At 51.8% G+C, this 20,345-nt stretch overlaps 1 protein-coding gene across 3 annotated transcripts; it reads right to left on the minus strand.

The window, feature by feature from the left end:
- Positions 1-614: 614 nt before the first annotated feature.
- ACVR1B (activin A receptor type 1B) lies at positions 615-19,295 on the minus strand. Of its 3 annotated transcripts, XM_030468246.1 has the most exons (10): positions 19,111-19,293; positions 12,211-12,247; positions 10,804-11,043; positions 9,268-9,516; positions 7,819-8,049; positions 7,334-7,501; positions 6,628-6,784; positions 6,057-6,181; positions 5,092-5,222; positions 615-3,785 (listed from the first exon to the last, which is right to left on the minus strand). In XM_030468246.1, exons 3-10 carry the CDS (start codon positions 10,976-10,978, stop codon positions 3,660-3,662), a joined length of 1,362 nt encoding a protein of 453 aa, XP_030324106.1. In that variant the 5' UTR covers positions 10,979-11,043; positions 12,211-12,247; positions 19,111-19,293; the 3' UTR covers positions 615-3,659. The 3 variants fall into 3 exon arrangements, with proteins under 3 accessions (XP_030324106.1, XP_030324104.1, XP_030324105.1); XM_030468244.1 differs by lacking the exon at positions 12,211-12,247 and having other exon boundaries at positions 19,111-19,292; XM_030468245.1 differs by lacking the exons at positions 10,804-11,043; positions 12,211-12,247 and having other exon boundaries at positions 19,111-19,295.
- Positions 19,296-20,345: the final 1,050 nt, after the last annotated feature.

A 20,345-nucleotide genomic window follows, 5' to 3' on the forward strand; every position in this document is an offset into this window, starting at 1 on the left:
CTGCAGACAAAGCTGGGAGGTGGGAAGGGAGGGAGGGGGAGCCCAGATGGTGACCCCCCCCCCCCCTCCCCAGCACCCGTCTGAGCCAGGGGGGACCCCAGGCCCCAGAGGATTTTCCCCTTGATCCTCTCCCAACCTGCTCCAGGCAGAATTAGTGGGGGGGGGCAGGTGGAGCAGCACTGACCCCCCCTTCCCAGCAAACAGGATTTGAGGGATGCCGGGTGGTTCAGGGAATGTTATCCCTCTGCCCAGCTGCCTGCAGGCACCCAGAAGGGGTTTTTTTTGGGAGCTGCCCACTGTGCCCCCTCCTCCTTCCAATCCTTGACCCCCAACCTGGGGAGGAGGGACCCGATTTCAACTGCTCAAGGGTTTGGAATCCCCCTCTGCCACCTCATGAGTGGGTGATGGAAGCTGCTCCTCCACTCCCCAGGGGAATATTCCCCACCAAGGAGAGCTGAGGAGGATTCCTGGAGGGATTATTTTGGCTGTGGGTGAACAGACCCCACCCCAGATGCTTCCCTGGGGGTTGGGGACCATAAACTCCACCAGTCCTGGTTCTGATCCCTTGGTGAAGCCTTGGGCAGCAAAGGGCAAGAGAGTCTCAAGACCTCAAGGTGAATAAAACAAAACTTTTAATAATGTACAGCAGAAACCGACAGCCTTGGTTTATATTAAACAAAAGATATCCTATATTACATCGTATTTACAGTTGCATACTGAAGAGGTAAAGTGTCTAAGTGGCTATTTTACAGTCCATTTCTAATCAAATATACAAAACCAATCAAATAAAAAGGGGGGGCAGGGGAAGTACCAAGAGATCTGTTCTGAAGCCAGCGTACCCACCCCTTGCCTGACAGAAGCAGCACAAACCTGCCCCTCTCCCCAGCACCATTTCCCCCCCAGTACCTTCCCCCTTCTCTGTCCCAGCTTCCTTCTCCTCTCTCCTCACCACCAGGACCTTTTTCCACCTCCGAGCCGGGGCAGCCATTCCTATGTTTGCTCCATGAGCACTGCAGCTCCCTGCCAGGGGTTTGCATGAAAAGTGCTGGATAAATGCTACATTGTCAGCGTTCCCAGCCCGGAGCATCCTTGCTTTTGACCACCTCCATCACCACCTCCTCCTCCTCCCAGGGACCACCACCCCCTCATCACCCCTCCTGGGGGGGTCCGAAGCTGCTGTTTGGTTGAGCTGAGGCAGATGGATGTTGTGGCTACAACAGTTGGAGGGAAAAATGGGTGAAAAGGGGGGTTCAGTGCAAGTCCTGGAGCTGAGGATGTGTCCTGGAGGAGCTTCTCTGGGACAGCAGAGTTGTCCTGGGGACACAGAGCTCCCCCCTTTGTGCTCCCAGGGGATCCGTACCTACTGTTGTGTTTGGCTTCCCGTGGCTGAGCTCCTGCTGCAGCAGCCCAAAAATCTGGAGGGGATTTTGTTTTAGTGGCCACCACACCTCGGGCTGTCTAAAAAGGGTTTGGAAAAACCAGGTGGGGATAGAGGGGGGGGGATGAGAACACCTCGGGAAGGGAAGGCAAAGCTGTACATTCACAAAGCCCCCCCAAGCCTCCCACCACCAGGATGCAAAACCAGCTCCAAAGAGGATGTAAAATAATAATAAAAAACCAAAACCAACCAGAAAACCCAAACCTGGCACTCCTCACTTGACACAAAGTCACAGACAAGGGAGGGAGCCTGGGGCAAGACTGACACACCAAGAGGTACACGGACAGCAAGAACAGAGTTAAAAATAAAAACACCAAGAGTTAAACCCCGCTGGCTGGAGCAGAGATGAAACCTCCCTGGACAGAGCAGGGTGAGGTTTGAGTAGAAACAGTTCCAGTGTAAATCGAGCTGTGTGTGCATTTGGTATTTTTTTTTTTTTTTCTTTTTTTTTTTTTTTTTAAAGTGATTTCTTTACAAACAATCAGGTTGAGAGGTAATCATTATAGATTGTTTCTCTTCTCTTAGAAAGAACTGACAATATTAAAAAAAGTTTAAAATCCAGAGCCTCCCATAAAATAATAATATTAATTAATAATAATAACAACAATAAAAAAAAAAAACCAAACCAATCATCAAACCCACTCCAGTTAAAAGTTATGGCTTCAGAGTTAGATATCACAGACACTGCCCTATCCACCCAACCACTGGTGCTGCTGGCAGCAGCAACCACTACACTACTGCACCCTCATTTGGTTTTTAACCAAAATAAAATTCATGCAGTTTCCCCCCCCACCCCACGAGTTATACACAGCCACGTCCAGACTATGAGATATTTATATATGTATATTCAAAAATGGACATTGATTTCCACCCCCACCCACTGCTGGGGGATCCTGCTGGGTGCAGAGCACCCCCTGACTCTCCTCCCAACTCTGCCCCGTGCTGCTGGGGGTCCCTGGGTGGTGGAGAAGGGAATGGTGCTCCCAGGGGGTCTTCAGCAGGTCCTTGTGGCCTGGTCTCCTTCCAGCTCCCCCTGACATCCCCCCCAGCTCTTTCCACCCTACCAAAAAAATTCTGGGGGGTTGAGACAAAAGAGAACCCCAAAAACCTGGATTCCAGGAGTGAAATCAGTTCCTTTGCTTTGTCCTTAAAATAAAATAAAAAAAAAAAACAGGGAGAGGGGGGTGGCAGTGAGACAACCTGGTGGGATGCTCCTGCAGCCAGCGTGGGGATAACCAGGCCACAGCACCCACCAGAGAGCTACAGGATCTGGTGTGGAGCAGTTTGTCCACGCCAGACCAAACGCTCACGACTCGACGAGGAAGGAGAGCACCAGCACGCACAGCTCCAAAACCAACCCCAAAACCAAAACCAACCCAAGCAGACAAAAAATCCAGCAAAAAAAAAAAAAAAAAAAAAAAAAAGGGACACTGGAGATTATTTGCACATGCACAGAAAGCACAAAGAGAGATGAGCCACCCTAGGGGCAGACACAGCACTTCCACAGAGGAGAGGACAGGCACAGGGGACACGCGCACCTCGCGCATGCAGACACCAACAGCCCCAGCCCCTCACTGGTCTGGGCTGGGAAGTTTTCAAGCTTAAGTAAAAATGAACAAAAAAAATTCATAATAATAATAATAATAATAATAAATCAAACCCAGGAGGAACCGGGTTTGGTGAAGCTGTTCAGGCTCAGCCTCTTGGAAGGGAGCACCATTTGTTTTGCAAACGCTTGGTTTTTTTTTGTTGGTTTCTTTGTTTTTCCTGCATTTCACCTGCCAGTCCCTGGAAACATCCTCAGAGGATGGCAAGAAAAAAAAACCTTTCCCTTTCCCTTCCCACTCCCAGCCCCAAACCCCACCGAGGGGCACGCACGGAACTTGACACAAGATTTCCAATAAAAGGAACAAAAAAACGAGCACAGGGCTGAGATCCCCTCAGGTGAAGTCCCTCTCTCTCTCTCTCTCCCAGTCTTCACGCTGTCAGGAGGTGATCATAAAAGGTTTCTGATTTTGTTTCATACCCAAGCAGGGAAGAGAGCAATTCCAGAGGCTCCATCACCCCACCGAGCAGCCTGGAGCTCAACGCTGTCTGGTTTGTAGCAGTAGATTGGGCAGAAACACGAGGTAGGCTCCTCCATCACACGTTTTAACTCCAGCATGGCAGCTTCTGTGCAGCTTCCTCCTCCTGCTGGGGGGGTAAGGGGGGTGCTCAGGGCTTAGATTTTGACATCCTCCTGGACACTCAGCTGCGAGAGGGTTTTCTTGATGCGGAGGGCGGTGAGGCGAGCGGCCCCGTTGGCGTACCAGCATTCCCTCATCATCTTCCCCATCACCCGGAGAGCCTGGGAGGGAACCAAGGGCAAGGTGTCATAAAATCACAGAATCACAGAAAGGGCTGGGTTGGGAGGGACCTCAGAGCTCATCCAGTCCAACCCTTGATCCACTCCCCCCGTGGTTCCCAGCCCATGGCACTCAGTGCCACATCCAGGCTCTTTGGAAAGATCTCCAGACACGGAGAATCCACTACTTCCCTGGGCATTCCAGTGTCTGGTCACCCTCTCTGCAAAGAATCCTTTCCTAATATCCAACCTAAACCTCCCCTGGCAGAGCTCTTCCAGGGGAGGTTTAGGTTGGATATTAGGAAAAAATTCTTTAGTCCGAGCCCTCTTATCCCACTGATACCTCCCCGACCCCCCCCTGGCTCCAACCTCCTTTCAGGGAGTTGCAGAGAGTGATGAGGTCTCCCCTGAGCCTCCTCTTCTCCAGCCTCAACACCCCCAGCTCCCTCAGCCCTTCCTCACAGCAATTCTGCTGGATCCCTTCACAGCCTCCTTGCTCTTCTCTGGACCTGCTCCAGCACCTCAAGCTCCTTCCTGAGCTGAGGGGCCCAGAACTGGACACAGGACTCAAGCTGTGGCCTCCCCAGAGCTGAGCACAGGGGCAGAATCCCTTCCCTGGACCTGCTGGCCACGCTGTTCCTGAGCCAGCCCAGGAAGCCATTGGCCTTCTTGGCCACCTGGGCACACACTGCTGACTCAGATTAACTCCACTGTCAACCAAAACCCCCAGGTCCTTTTCCAACTTAGGAACACTGTGGCCAGCAGGAACAGGGAGGGATCATCCCTCTGTACTCAGCTCTGGGGGGGCTGCATCTCGAGCAGTGTTCAGTTTTGGGCACCTCACTATAAGAGGGACAGAGAAGTGCTGGAGGGTGTCCAGGGAAGGGCAACAAAGCTCAGGAGGGCCTGGAGCACAAGACCTGTGAGGAGCAACTGAATGAGCTGGGGGTGTTTAGTCTGAAGAGGAGGTAAGAGGAGACCTTGTGGTCTGCCTCAAGGGTGGTTGGAGAGAGGAGGGAAACAGCCTGAGTGGTGTGACAGGACCAGAGGAAACAGATGGAAACAGATGGAAGCTGTGCCAGGGGAGGTTTAGACTGATGTTAGGAAACATTTTTTCACTGAGAGGGCTGTCAGGCATTGGGATGGCCCAGGACAGTGGTGGAGTCACCATGCCTGGAGGCATTTAAAAGGTGTTTGGACCTGGTCCTGAAGGACATGGCTTAGTGTTGGTCAAATGTTGGGCTGGATGATCTTGGAGGTGTCTCCCAACCTAAACATTCTGTGATTCTGTGATGGAAGCAGAGCTCACCTCATAGCTTTGCCACCAGTTGGGGATGTTGGGGCGCAGTTTCTGGTCACAGACAACCTTCCGCATCTCCTCGATGGAAGGATCAGAGGGAACAAGGTCGTAGTAGGGAAGTTGATATTCCTCATGGATCCCTGAAAGGCAGAGGAGAAGGAGAGATGCAGCTCCTGGAGGGACAGTTCCTCACCAGAGTGTTTGCCTGAGGCAGCCAAGCTCCTGGTTCCCACTCCGTGAGTCAGCGCTGAGCTGCGTCAACACTCTGCGGTTATTTAGGACAGAAAAGGAAGGATCTGGGATTGGAGTTTACAAGAAAAAAATATAAAAAAAACCTAAAAAAAGAAAAAAAAAACAGGGAAATAAAGTGCAGCTGCCCCAACTGGAAGGGAGTCAACCAACACCTCCCAGCAGAAGGGCAGGGTCAGTGAATCTGGGCCAAGGCAGAGGGGTGGGCACATGCTGCTGCCAGGAGATGTTTTGATACTGATTTTGGGGGAGAAAGGCACCCAGAAAATGGCACCCCCACTTCTGCAAAGCCACCCAAAGGCACAGGGGTCAGCAGCCAGAGCACTGACACCCCCTCCCACCTCCAAGGGCCATCCTGAACTGCTGGCATGGGGCACTGCTGTTAATTCCCTCCTCGGAAGCAACACACAGACACAGATTCACGGCCTGGGGGGGGGCTGGAGGTCACCCAGTGCCACCCCCTGCCAAGGGGACATCTCCCAGCAGTCTGGGTGGCTCCAAGCAAGCCCCACCCAACCCTGCATTGCAAACTTCCAGAGCAGCCACAGCTTCCCCACTCCAGGGTCTCACCACCCTCACGAGGAAGATTTTCTTCTTAATGTCCAACCTAAACCCAGGCAGGTCCCCAGCCTCCCCTCAAACCTTCACATCACCTCAGCAACAGGAACCAGCAAGGACAGGAGACCCAGGAGCCAGCCCATGGCCAGAGGAAGGGCATTAATTACCTCCAGCATTGCACCTTCGAGCTATTTCCCAGTAGACCAAGCCCAGGGCGTAGATATCAGCACATTTAAAGGAATCAAAATGTTTCATGTTGATGGTTTCATCCAGAACTTCAGGGGCCATGTATCTGGAAAAGGACAGAGTGGTGATTTTTGAGAAGGGATTATCTGGAAGACAGCAAATGGCAAACTTCCCCACTTCTCAGCAGACAGAACTCTGCTCTGCACAGCCTTAGCTAGAGCAGGAATGGGCCCCATGGCCCAACAGAGCAAACAAAATAATAAGAGCAGCAAGTTGGGTAAGAGGTGATGTCAAAAAGCACATCAGACAGCAGGCCTCAAAAGGCTGCTGAGAAGGCCAGGTTTGCTGTCAGTTCTTATCCAAGCCCCCTGGAGCTGAGTTCCTGTGGTTCCTACACCTCTCAAGCCTGATGACACCTGGAGATCCAGCACCATCAACCCAGGCTCCCTGCTGACCTTCTGTGGGAATGCTTAAGAGAATTTCACCCGTGTCCAACCAGCTCAAGCTCCTGCTCTGACCCCTTGGAGAGCTGTCCCAGAAGAGTTCTCTTACCGTTTGGTTCCAACCCTTTGGTTTGGGGCAATATCAATGGTATCTGTGACAGAATCGTGCCGGACAGCCAGGCCAAGGTCAGCGATGGCACACGTGCCATTCTTCTTCACCAAGATGTTCTTGGATTTCAAGTCCCTGTGAGCAATCCCAGGCTTTCCTAACAGAGCAAAATTAAAAAAAAAAAACAAGTGGGAGGACAGGGGTCAAGGTCTGGTGCAATCTGTCAGTGAAACTGGCGCAGAGGCAGCACCGGATTTCAGGGCGTTAGTTAAAACTCTGGAGTGTTGCAACACATTTTCCTGTTTGGATCCACTTGGGCTCTGGAGAGCTCTGCTGGCAGCCCGGGGCTTTGCTCTCTGCTCGGCGGGCACTGCTGCTGCAGTTCCAGCCGGAGGCCTCCAGAGGGACATGAACTCCACCATCGCCAGCACCAGGCATGTGATGGTGGATGGGAAGCTTGTAATTCTGCTGCTGTCTGCACTAATACCCCACCCAAGCAGAATGGGGTTTAGGATGGGGATGTGCAATGCTGACACAAGGCCCCAGAGGGAGGAGTTAACCTGCCCTGCAGCCAGCCAAAGCATCGATATTGACCAGAGGAACCCGGGCTGACACAGCTGGTGCTTTCTGTGGTTCCCTCCTCATCGATTCCCCTTTCTTCTCCCCCAAAGAATTGCCATGCACCTTTTAAAACTTTTGCTCTTACCCTGAGTCCCCACAATCTCCATGTGCAGATGGGCCAGCCCACTGGCAGCAGACAGGGCAAGCTTGATCATCCCCTCGATGGTCACCGTGTAGCGGTTCAGGTAGTCAAAGAGGGAGCCATGCTCGTGGTAATCAGAGACAAGCCACAGCTGGGTCCACGTCCCGTTATCTGCAGCAGGAAAAAGAGACACAACCATCCAGCATCCTCCACCCTGAAGTTCTGGTGGAGTGGGAGAGCTGTGGGCTCAAAGCTGGGGCTCAACAGCCACCCTGGGGGCAAAAGAGGTGAAGGACTTGGAGGCAAAACCCAACGTTGTGAGGTGCAGCAGGTGAGTCGCTGGCTCCCAGCAGAATTTTTATCATTTTTGGTGAGAGAAGTGATTAAGAAAGCACCCTGACTGCTCTTTTAACCACTTAATTGTCAGCTGCAGCCCCCTGGAGCAGCCTGGCATGCTGGGGAAAGTCTCTCCCTTCTCCCTTCCTTACCTTTGTTATCGGCAGCGATGAATCCCAGGATGTTCTCGTGACGCAGCATCACGGTTTGGTAGATTTCTGCTTCCCTGAACCAGGAACGTTCCTCCCGGGATGAGAAGATTTTCACAGCCACGTCCCCCCCACGCCAACGGCCACGCCAAACCTCCCCAAAACGTCCCTTCCCAATGATCTCCTGCAGGACAATGGTCCGAGCCACCGTCCGCTGGACGAAAAGCGGCAAACCTGCGGGGCAAGAAAAGGGGCAGTGGTTTCAGAGGAAAAGGGAAAATTTTAAAAAGAGGGGAGATTTAGGTTATACATGAGGAAAAAGTGGTTTGCTGTGAGGGTGGGAAGACTTTGGAACAGGCTGCACAGAGAAGCTGTGGCTGCACCATCCCTGGAAGTGTTGAAGGTTGGATGGGGCTGGTGGGAGGTGGCCCTGTCATGGCAGGGGGGTTGGGACTGGATGAGCTCTGAGGTCCCTTCCAACCCAAACCATTCCATGGTTTTAAGGAATGGGAAAAATGAGCATCTGGTGCAGCAAAAGAAACTCCTGAACCACCCCCAGGCTGAAGCTGAGCATCACCAAAATGAGAGTACTCTGCATTTATTAACAACCAGCTCTTTTTTTTTTTTTTTTTTGTAAAAAACAACAAAACCCCAAAACTTCTCTAGAAAGGTTCTAACAGAGCTTCCACCTCTTACATAAACTCCTGAGCTTACCTGCTGGGAGTCTGCACAGCAGAGATCCCAAACCATGTTATATATAGCAGATGTGGTGCTAAAGGTTTATTCCCTGGTTGAATTCAGGCTGCTATATTCACTGCCTCTGGGAAGCACCTCAGGTTTCCATCTGCTGCAAAATTAATTTTTTTCTTTTTTTCTTTTTTTTTTTTTAACCTAACTGCTTCCATAGTTCAAAGTCAGGAATCAAACGATGCTTTCCCTGCCTGTTTATGGGGGTGATTTCTTTCAAGTCTGCTTCAGGAGACCCAAGGACTCTCTAGGCTGAGCCAGGCTGTGCAAACACAGTATTTGGACACAGCAGAATGCTCACTGCTGGGATCTTTCCCATTTTCCTGCCAGCTTTGATGCAGGTGACATCCTGCATCCTTCTTTGAAAGCCAACAACCCACAATCCAATTCCAAAGCTAAACCTGGGATAGGTGCAGCCACCTGAGTTGTCCTCTCGTAGAAAAGGAGTTAACACAAAACTATTTTTAATTTTTTTTTTCTTTTTAACACATCAGCAGTTAGGGAGGGGTTGAACTCTTGCTCTCACCCAGCCTAAGCACTCACCACCAACCTGGGGCTGTGTTGTCTGCTGCAGGAGTGAACACACACCCTGGCATTACTCACGAGAGGGCTGGCGGGGCAGAGCTGGGGCAGTCAGAAGCCCCAGAGCAAGCTGCTCAATTTCTGCAACTTCTCCATTTGTCATTTCCAGACAGATCCCAATACCTGAGCCAGAGCCAGAGGTGGAGAGATCGTAGACAAGATCTTGCAAGGTCTTATCCTTGGACAGGCACATTTCACAAGAAGGGTCTTCCATGTCCAGGCGCTGGCGGTTGTGGTAGACTCGTTGGTGGTGATGAAAGACAAAAACCACGATGATCATGACAACAAACACCAAGAAGACAGGTCCAGCAATCACTGCCACCAGCTCCACAGGACCCCAGCTGGAAGGGGGCTCGTTCTCTTTCAGGTGGCCTTGAGAAGAAAGGGAGGATTAAAACCATAAAGGTTTCAGAAATTTTCACAGGATTTTCTTCCTGTGTGTGAATTATCTGCTCAGAGCCCTGGATACTGGCACAGGGAGGTTGTGGAGTCTCCTTCCCATGAGACATCCAAAGCCCCACGTGTTCCTGGTGACCTGCTAGAGGTGACCCTACTTTGGCAGGAGGGGCTGGACTCCATCTTTCCATGCCCCTTCCAACCCCTCCCTTTCTGTGATTCCATGGATTTCAGCAGGATGGCAGAGGACACAGCAAATAACCAGAGTTAAGATGGGGCTGAGTTATCAGGCAGGTAAACTACAGCTTGAACCCCTCTGGTGCAAGAGCAGAGGGATCAGGGGTCATGGCACTTGCTTCAACTCTCCAAGTGGGAGTTAAAACCAGCAAGGAATTGGCTCTTTTCTCTCCTTCCCTTTGCTCCTGTACCAACTCCTGTCTGAAGACAAAATTTTTCCCTTTTTGAGAAAAAGCCAAGACCTCCCCACTGCACCCAAGGGAACCTGATCCCACAGCCTTCCTACAACCCACTAAACAACAGCCAGAAGGGAGAGGGGTGAGGCCTGAGGAAGCTCTGCATGCCCTCTGTGTCCCAGGAAGCAGAGAATCAGACGCTTCCCACACCCTCACTCAGAGGCAGGGCTCCTTCCTCTCCCCATTTGCCCAGTTTGGGCACCTCACAGACTTTACTCTGAACCTGCTGCAACTTCTCCTGCTGGCTCATCACTGGAAAGGTTTGCAGGCTTCAAGGAAAGCCACTCAACCTGATGAAAAGCAGGCTGCAGCCCAGCTCAGCACCAGAAAAAAGGATCTGAGCTGTGCAGGAACACACACCACCCCCAGGCCACTGCAGGCACTGAGCAGCAGGCAGCAGAGACTTAAATGTAAAAGTGTAGATGAACACAGCTGCTGCTTTCAGGCTACCAGGGCAGATAAGGAATCACATGGAGCTACTGGGTGCAGGTGGGAAAAAAAAAATCAAAATGAAACTTAAATTTTGGAGACTTCTCCTGCTCCAAAGGCCAACCTCACCATCTGGTGAGATTTTGTTGGCCACAGAGGAGTTCAAGCAACTTCATATTTTAATTTGAAGTGGTTTGTTATTATTTCCACTTGAAAGATCAAGGAAATCAACCAAGTGCCTGAGTTCACACAGCATCCTGAGGGAAGGAGTGAAAACAGGGCCGAGAACTCCTTGTTCCCAATCCCAAGCAGAGGGTTTTTTCTCCTCCCCACTTCAACCAGAAATCAGCTCTCTACTCACCACTGGGAACCATTAAATCGATTTTGTTGCAAAAATCAGAGTAGCAGCAGTGAGTATTACGCAGATCTTCTGAGCTCAGACAGTAGAAGGGCTTCCCAGCAGGAATCAGCTTTGCTTCAGGAATGCAGGTCCGAACGTGGTGTTTGACACCATCCAGGTTGAAGACTGAGACCATGCAGGCCCCGTCGGTCTCACAGGTGGAGTTTGCTTGTTTGCAGTCAGAGCACAAGCAAGTCAGAGCTGCAGAAAGCAAAGCAAAGCCAGCTCCTTAAAAATCCACCCAGTGCTGGGAGCAGAGGAAATGTTTTATCCTGAGATCTCCCCCTCGAAAAGGAATGGTTGATTCTCAGCAGTGGGAATCAGGCACAGCACAAACCACACTCAGCATTCCAGACCCACAAGAACCAAGCACAAAACACATCCTGGAAGGAGAGGAACCATCCCAGAGGACAACAGCTTCCACAGCCTTTTTCCCTGACCCTGCCATCCCATGTCATCCCTGTAGACTTGACTCAGATCCAATCCCAACCCAGTGCAGGGTCAGAACACAACACCACCAATTCCTCAAGCTGACAGACTGGGTTACACCTGAACTCCTTGTCCTGTCCTGAACTTGTCTCCCCCACAGATGAGCTTGGCAAGAGGTGACCACCCCAGCTCCAAAGAGCCAACAAGCAGTTGGGAGATGCCAAAACAAAACCCACCCATAGCCACCCCACAATCCAAGTGTGCTGCACCCAGCCAGATCAGTCACTTCTTTGGTAACTGCTTTCCTGATCCCAGACACTACCTTGGGTCAAACACATTCTTGGCTTTTTGCCTGCTCACTGTGAAGATGATTTAGGTAAAGAGAGAAGAAAAAAAATCTCCAAGGCAGATTCCCACATTTTTCCTCCTCCCAGCTGTCACTCTGCTTTTCTCAAGCTGCCTGACAAACTGTAAGCAAATCCCCCGGCATCGCCATCCTTGGGAACAAAGAGCCAATGCAACAATGTCAAGAAGAAGGGTGGGGCTTGTTTAGCAGCAGGCAGGATTTTCTTCAGCTTTCATCAGATCTTTCAGCTTCCCTGGAGGGATTCAGAAACATGTACTTACCCGCTAGAGAAATGCTCTTTCAGGTAGAGAGAGAGAGTTTGGGGAAATGTTTGAAAAGATACAAGCACCCATTAACTCTCCCCAGCCCCACAGCCAAACCCTCTACATCTGCTTTACCCTCTTGGTTTAAAAAAAAAAAAACCAAAAAAACCCCCAAAACACAAAGAAAAGTCACTGTCACTGCTGTGTGTGCCAGACACCTTCCCGTGGGGTAAAGGAAACACCAAACCCTCAGCCAAGCAGGAGATTCCAGGAGGTTGTGGGCACTGTGCTCCCAGCCAGCACAGGGTCACACTGCTGGGGACACCTTACCTTGAGCTTCAGGAGAAAAGAGCAGGTTCTGACCAAACTGAGGGGTTGGTTAGGAAGAAGACACCCATTATCTCTCATCTCTAGTGTCCCAGGCAAATCAGTCAGGCTAACTGCATTACTGTTCACTTCATTCTCCCTGCACCCTGTCCTGGCTGCTGCTGTGAGCTGCTTAGCAGAATTTCAGAGAGGTTAATGCAGAGGTGAGGTCTGACCCACCAGAATCAGCAGGGCAGGAGCAGTGAAAAGCAAAACAGGAGGCAGAAGAGCTGCTGAGGGAGGTGTCTTTAAAAAGCATCGCAAGCAAATGTAGCTCAGCACAAAGAAAAGGGACGTGGAAGAGAAAATGGAGAGGGAAGAGACTGAGATGGAAGCAGGGCTGAGAGTTCTGTCCATGGGTTGTGCATTTCAGGGGAAACTTGACAACAAAAGCAAGAAAATCAGCACATCAGTGTTCAGCAGAGCACAGAAAAGACAATTCTTCTGAAAAAAACAGACACTTGGGGGAACAAAGGCTGGTTAGACAGAAGGTTTTATGAAAACATGAGATAGGGAAGAGCAGCCGGGGCACATTCCTACCTTCAAGTGCACTTAAAAGGAAAGAAGTGTTCTAAAGAGTCTCCTTTATCAAAAACTCAGGGCAGAAATTAAAAAAACTTAAACCACACACACTTCATCATGCTCTCCAACTTGATTTAGATACAACTGAACTTGGTTCCTGTTGGGCTCATCTTGAAGGTCTCAAACCCCAGATTTAGGCTATGGCTGTTTTGCTTCCAGAAGCAAACAAAACACTTCACTGCACTTAAAAAACTGGTTTTGTAAACTTCAATAAGAAGTATCTAGCCTGAAACTAAGCATCCCTTTGAGGAGGGAAGCAGAGGAGCTGGTTATATCTGCTCAGTTTCATTTGCAGAATTAAAAAAATAAAATAAAATCAGTTTACCTGCAAGGTATGAGACCAGAACCTCAGTGAACAGAGTTAAGATTTTATCTGCTCTGCACAGCAAGCAGAAGTTTCCTGCTACAGGAGGGCTATTTTTGTTATGAAAAAGCCCAGGATCCATGTCTGCAAGCATCACCCCCTGCCAGTGCTGCACACAGGATTCTTCTCCTATCACTGAAACCAGAAGCCAGGAAAAAGGCAATTGTTGTTTTGCAGAAACTGGACAGGTAGGTGGAACCCCCAGGCTGGGCACCTCGGGTGCTGCTGAGAGCAGCTGGGGACACCCGGGTGAAGCAGGAGGCAGAAGTGAAGCAAAGCATTGTTCATGCCAACAGCATTCTTTCTTTATTCGGGAAGAAAAGCTCCTATTGAGCAAAACATATAATCTACTTAATAAAAGAAAACGACTGGGATGATATTAAAAAAAAAAATAAAAATAGATGGGGCAAAGGAAAACAAAAGAGCAGTTCAGAGAGCTCCCCTCTCACCCAGGGGATGAGGCTGCACCGAGGGTGCTGGGGAAGCTGGCAGCAGAGCTGGCTCTATCTGCTCCACACACTCCTGACATTCTGCTCACAGACAAACCCAACCCTTGAAAGAATCTGTTTAAACAAGCCTAACATTAAGCTGCAGCTCCTCAGAATGCAAGCTTTGTTCTGGAGCTGGAGCAGGCCCGAGGCTGCACCCAAGCCAACCCTGGCGGTGCCTTCATCCCAGCCTCATCCTCTGCCTAAAAACTGACACTTGGCACTGCCAGAAAATGATCAGTTCTCCTGGGTCCTTGACTAACGCGGCCCAGGGATTCCCTGAGTGACCACCTGGAGCCCAAGAGGTGTTGGGAAACTTCACCAGCAGAGAGGAAAGCAGGAGAAGGCCCCTTGGTACCAAATCCCCCCCCAAAGGTAACTTATTTTGCAGAATTAATCCAAACAAACAGACGTGGGGCTGTGGATTAGAGCTCTGGGCTCCAGGGAGACCAAAATATGAAGCTCTGACAGTGAAAGAACATTTCCTTTTTTTTCCCCAGCAGCTCTCTGAGCTCATTTTTTTGCACATATTTATTCTCACAGAGACTGCATGTGTCAAGATGTCGACACAGCGAGACAGGGAAAAGTTTCACAGCAAAAAAAAAAAAAATCAGAAAAATCTGATGTGGTGGTGTTAACCACCTCTTGGAATACATCTTCCAAAGAAACCTCCTGGAGCCCTGCTCTGGGAGATGATGTTTCCTCAGGGTCAATCACTACCTGCTCAAGATGCACCAAGCTAATTAACCTGCAGATGATCATTGGTAAAATTGCCAATAACCACCCCCGTATTTACCAGATAAACAGATTTTTTTGCAGAGACTGTAAGCTGCTGTTCTTTTTCAACAGTTTGTAGGGAGAGGGGGGGTGGGGAAGAACAGAAGAACAATGATTCCCCTGACTTCTGAGCCTTGGTGAGGCTCTGGAAAGGGAGCTGCAATTTATTCTGTCTCTGCACAGCACCTAACCTAATGAGAGCCAATCTGGCCATGAGGTTTCAGTGCTGCAGCAGCATCATTTTAGCAAGAGAAATGGAAAACAATTGGATTTGTACCTCTGCTCTTTCTTTAGATGCTCTAACAAAGAGGGACATGTGTAAACATGTTGGGTATAAAGAAATAATTTTCAGTGTTCCACTGGATGCTGAAGTAAATCAAGAACAACCTTTATCACAGAGCACTTTAGGATGAAAACCCTTCCCCCTGAGGCAAAGGAGTTCCAGGAGTCTTTGTGCTGCTCCTTCCACCACCCTGGGACACTCAAAGTCATCAAAAACCAAGGATTCACTTTCCATTCTGTTTCCTTCAATCCTGCTGCTGCCCAGGGTCAACAACTGGGATCCCTACAGCCCTGTCCAGGTCCAAACTGCCCGGCAGAGCACACCAACTCCTCCTGGGCTTAGATCTCAAGATCTCTTTTGCTCCTTGCTGGTGGTTAAGAAATCTACTGACCTGCTGCTGCTAAATGAAACAGAGTTAAAATTAGCTGCAAAGTACTGTGGAAAAAAAAAAAAAAAAGAAAAGCACTTTCAAGCAAGACATTCAGAAACTAAAAATTATACCAGGATATTTAAAGTCAGAAACAAGACTCTCAACTTTTTTGAGCTGGCTGCAGTCCCCTGGCACAGGTTGAACCTGACATGAACACATCATGGCTGACTAGAAAACATACCAAATGGGAAAGAAAGAAAAAAAAAAAGGCAGGAAGAACATGCTCTCACCTCTGAAGTGAAGAACTTTCCCTGCACCTACTCAAGACAAAAGGATGGCTCCTAAATGAATTTTAAATAAGCAAATTGACAGGAGTCTCATCATTAATAGCTAATTAGAAGCAGCCTTGGCATTTCTGCTGCTGTTGCTCTTCAGCACAGAAAACAGACAGAGGGCTCCTGAGGCTCTGGTCTGACACCTATTTTGTGTTTTAACTTGTTAGGAAACCAGTTGAGGAGCCACCCATTCCATAGCAGGGCTGCAGAAGAAAGTCCTGCATGGTGAGGCAGCAGTGCAGGTCAGTACTGATGGTTTCCAGGTCTTACAACCAGTGCTGGGTGTTCCCAGGCACGTGTCTGAAGAACCATCTGGGGAACTGTGACACCCAAGGGGCCACAGTGTCCTTCTGAGGAACCCACAGGAGGCCCCAAGAGAACCCTTTGTGGAGGGGCTTTAACGGGGAGTCTGCTTTTCTGCTGGAAAGAAGGAAACACACGGGAGAGGGGAAGCTGGAGGACTAAAAGGACAATAAGGACTGCTCACACACAAGGGGCTGACCCAACCAGCCTGAGTTTCAACCCTGTCAAAGCTGCTTTCTCCCTCCAGACGAGTGATTCCTTGGAGAACCACGTTGTCTGTGCAGTGGGGAACATATTTTCACTGGTCACCACCCAGTGAACTTTGCTTGCTGTTCAGAGAACTGACGTTTGCTCCTTTCGCAACAGCCATTTCCGGAGCATCCACTCCTGGCAGGGACTCTGTGCCCAGGGAAAGAAAGAAAAGAAAAGAAAAAAAACCAACCCAAAAAACCCACCCAAGCTGTCTGGCCAAGGAGCTGAAGGAGTTCAAGAATGTGTGTTGGACACTGGTTTTCATTTCAAGTCAGAGAAGGCTTTCTTGGAAAGCTGTAAGATGGAACTGAGGGAGTTTGCCTGATTTAACTGGGTAAATATTTTAAGCAGGTGTTAATAATAATAATAAAATCTGCTGGCCCAAGGTTGCTCCCCATGGATCTTTTGCTTTATTTCAAGCAGGCACACAAAGCCTACCTAAAACCACCTTTAACCATCACTGCAAAACACATTTTTCCCCTCCCCTTTTCCTTTTTTTAAAAGGAAAAATGGGGTGTTTTCTACTCTTATTTTACCAACACACACACAGGTTCACAGCTCCCAAGCACTGTAGAAATTAGGATTGTTTTTCCAACCTACCCTGACATAAGCAGCTGTTAAGACCTCTGGTATAAAGCACAGGAGCCTGGGCAGCTCTTGCTGGCTGAGAAGCACATGCTGAGTGGGCATCATGGCTGTTCAAGCAGCAAACAATCCCCAGGATCAGAATCCCTGTTGTCCCTGTTCCTGCCACCCTGCTCCTTGGAGCTCACATCTTCCACAAAAACCCCAGAGCACAGAGAGGAAACAATAGCCAGGCTGACAGGCCCCAGGATCAAAGGCACTGAGGGTTTCCAGGAGAGACACACACACACTGAATTGGCCCTTTCCTGTTTATTTATTTAATTCTTTTTTTTTTTTTCCTCCTCCTTTTTAATAAACACCAGCTGTACATGAAATGAGAAGTGAAAGTCTGAGAGCAGACGGGTGAGGAGTCTCTTGTTTGGGTCCTGGCTTTGCCATTTAGCACAGAAAAGCTGAAAAACACCTTCTGAAGGCTGGAGCTGACTTGGGGTTAAAACAAAGGCCCAGCAGCTCTCCTCCCTTTGAGCACATTCGTGGTTCCCGATTCAACAGGACTCCCAAATACACCCCTAACCTACTGCCCTAGTGGGGGGTTGAAGCCATTTTCTCTAGCTAACAAGTCCAGATCTGCAAGGCACAAAGTTATTACCTCCTGACAGTCGGTTGGTAACACAGAAACACGAGCGGCGAGAGGGCTGGGGAGGAGAAAAAAATGTTTCAGCTCCGTTCCTGTTGGAACAGGCACCGGTTACACAAGCAGCGATCGCCCTCGATAGCCACAGAGGGACGGGACCCAGCAGCAAAGCCTCGGATGCCGGAGAGCCACTGCCACCAGCTCCTCCTCTGTCCCTGCCAAAAGGTGCTCAGAGATGCCCTGGGTCCACCCAGCCCCCGAGGAAAAGGGCAAATCGCTTGAAAAACGTGGAGGAGCCGATTTCTCTCGCTTTTCCCCCAGAAAGCAGCAGTGGCAGCACCCTCCCCCCAACCCCCCCTCCCCAGGTAAAGCCAAAGGATCAGCACAGAACAAACAACTGAAACAAAGAGTTTTCCCTCATTCACCTCCCTCCAAACAAATATTTACAGTTGCTTCAATCCACAGGCACTGAGGTTTAGAAAGGTTTGTGTTGTTTTTTTCAAAAAAAACCCTTCCACAGACTCCCAGAGGCTGCATATTAAGCATAAACAGCAACCTCTGGTGTATCGGGGGGCTGCTGAAGCCCCTCCCCGGTCAACCAAACTCCCCAAATCTAACCAAAGCTCCCCAAAAACATGATGGCACTTTCCCCCTTCTCCGGGGGCTGCTCCCTCCTCCTGCTCCTGCTCCTGCCCCAGGCCAAGCCCGGGGTGACCCCCACACCCAGAAGCCCCCAGGGGCTTCCTCACTCAATGAGAAAAATCCCATAAATTTCCAGTTTTCTCCCTCACATCCCGCAGACAGGCTGGGAGCCTCCCAGCCAAAGCCAAGGCTGCGTCTCCTCCGTGCAACCCCTGCCCCCCCCTCCTCAATTCTGCTGCCTCCTCATCCTCTCTATAGAGGCTCTGCCCCCCCAAAACAAACTCAGTGGTCCCCTTCCCACCACACACCCTGGCAAATGCCCCCCAAGCCACACTCGACCCCCCCAACCCGGGGGTCGGTGCTATCAAGGGCCATACCCCAAATAAAGCTCTTTGATGCCCCCCCACTCCATGGATCCCCCCCCAAACCCCTTCCCCACCACAAAACACCCCTTTGCCCCAAACCCCTCAGAGCCTTCCCTGCAGCCCCAGAGGAACTTCCAGGTCCCCAAACCCTCCCGCACCCCCTTCCTCCCCCCCCATAACTAAAACCTCATCGCCAGACCCAGGCTCACCCCTACCAGCCCCCCTCTTAAGCTTCCCCCTTCCCTTCTCTTCACTGACCCCCGAATCCCTACAGAATCCCCCCCTCCATTGCCCCTTCCCTCCGGTTCTCCCCCTGGGGTCTCCCCTCAGCGCCCCCCAACCCCAACCCTCACTTCTCATTGATCCCCTCTTCCCCACAGATCCCCCCCCTTCTCCTCACCATTTCTCCCCCCTCCCGTTCCCCTCAGACCCTCCCCGGTTCCTCTCACCCCCCACAACCCCGCTTCCCCTCAGCTCCCCCCAACCCCATCTTGGGGCTCCCCTGACGATTCCCCCTCACTCCTCCTCATTGATTCCCTTTTCCCCACAGATTCCCCCCCCTTCTCCTCACGATTTCCCCCCCCTCCCCTCGGTTCCCCTCAGACCCTCCCCGGTTCTCCTCACCCCCCTCTTCCCTTCCCAATTCCCCCCCCGCGTCTCCCTCAGCGCCCCCCAAGCCCCCTCCTCAAGCTCCCCGGCCGATTCCCCCCTCGCCTCTCCTCCTCGACCCCCGCTTCTCCTCGACCCCGCTGCCCCTTCCCCCTCACGATTCCCCCTTCCCCCTCACGGTTCCCCCTTCCCTTCTCCTCCCGGTTCCCCTCACGGCGCCGGGCGGGGGCGGGGCGGCCGCCATGTTGTGCCCGGGCCCGGTGGCCGCCACTCACCGTGAGCCCTTCCGAGCGGCCCGGCCAGGAGCAGAGCGAGGAGCAGGAGGAGAGCAGCGGGAGAAGAAGGAGGAAGAGGCGGCAGCGAAGGGAGGAAGGATCGGCGGGCGGGGGTCGGCGGCGGTGGGGAGGGGGCGGCCATGGCGAGCGCCGCGGCCTCGGTGGCGAGCGGCCGCCAGCGCGTGCGGGAGGGGCGAGCGCCGGCGCGCGGCCGGGCGGGGGGCGGGGCCAGGCTTAAAGGGGCCGCGCGCCAGGAAGGGGAGGGGCGGCGGGAAGGGGAGGGGGGGAGAGGGGGGGAGAGGAGGGGGGGGGGGCCCCGAAACACGGGAGGGGGGCACCCCAAAACCCCCCAGAGGGAACCCAGAGCCCCGCAAGGGAACGCAGAACCTTGTAAGGAATCCCGGGATGTGCGCCCCAAAACACAGCAGGGCCCCCGTAAACACCTCAGGGCCCCCCAAAACACGGCAGGGCCCCCAAAACACGGCAGGGCGCCCCAAAACACCTCAGGGCCCCCCAAAACACGGCAGGGCCCCCAAAACACGGCAGGGCGCCCCAAAACACGGCAGGGCCCCCCTAAACACGGCAGGGCCCCCGTAAACACGGCAGGGCGCCCAAAAGACGGCATGGCGCCCCAAAACACGGCAGGGCGCCCCAAAACACAGCAGGGCCCCCGTAAACACCTCAGGGCCCCCCAAAACACGGCAGGGCGCCCCAAAACACAGCAGGGCCCCCAAAACACGGCAAGGCACCCCAAAACCCCTGCTCAGCATCCCAGATCTCAGTTGAGCTCCCCAAAACACGGGCTGGGGCACCCCAAACCCTCTGTTCAGCACCCCAGATCCCAGGCAGAGCACCCCAAAACACGGTATGGTATCCCAAATTTGGGGGCTGAGCACTCCAGCCCCTGGACTGAACACCTCAAATCCAAGGCTGAGCACCCCAAAGCACAGCTGAGCACCCCAAGACCTAGACCGAGCACCCCAAACCCCGGGCAGAGCTCCCCAAATCACTGTTCAGCCCCAAAAACCCTGGATTGAGCACCCCAAGCTCTGCTCAGCTCTTCAACCCCCACTGCCCTGCACTTCCCAGTTTCTCCCAGTCCCCAACTGGGAGCCACAAGAGCGGGACAAAAACACGTCACGGGGGGCCAGGAGCACACGGGGATTTTTTGGGAAACATCGAGGTCCAGTGGAGACCAAAACCCCCCCAAAAGCTGCATTCTTCGGGAGCATTCC

This window comes from Calypte anna, chromosome 33, assembly GCF_003957555.1.
Source record: "Calypte anna isolate BGI_N300 chromosome 33, bCalAnn1_v1.p, whole genome shotgun sequence".
NCBI lineage: Eukaryota > Metazoa > Chordata > Aves > Apodiformes > Trochilidae > Calypte > Calypte anna.

Coding starts and splice junctions, on each gene's coding strand:
- ACVR1B (XM_030468244.1), bottom strand. CDS start 19,252: ATGGCCGCCCCCTCCCCACCGCCGCCGACCCCCGCCCGCCGATCCTTC. Junction 8,050..9,267: donor CACCTCTGGCTCTGGCTCAG/GTATTGGGATCT, acceptor CTTGCCCCGCAG/GTTTGCCGCTTTTCGTCCAG. Junction 3,786..5,091: donor ACTGGTGGCAAAGCTATGAG/GTGAGCTCTGCT, acceptor GTTCCCTCCCAG/GCTCTCCGGGTGATGGGGAA.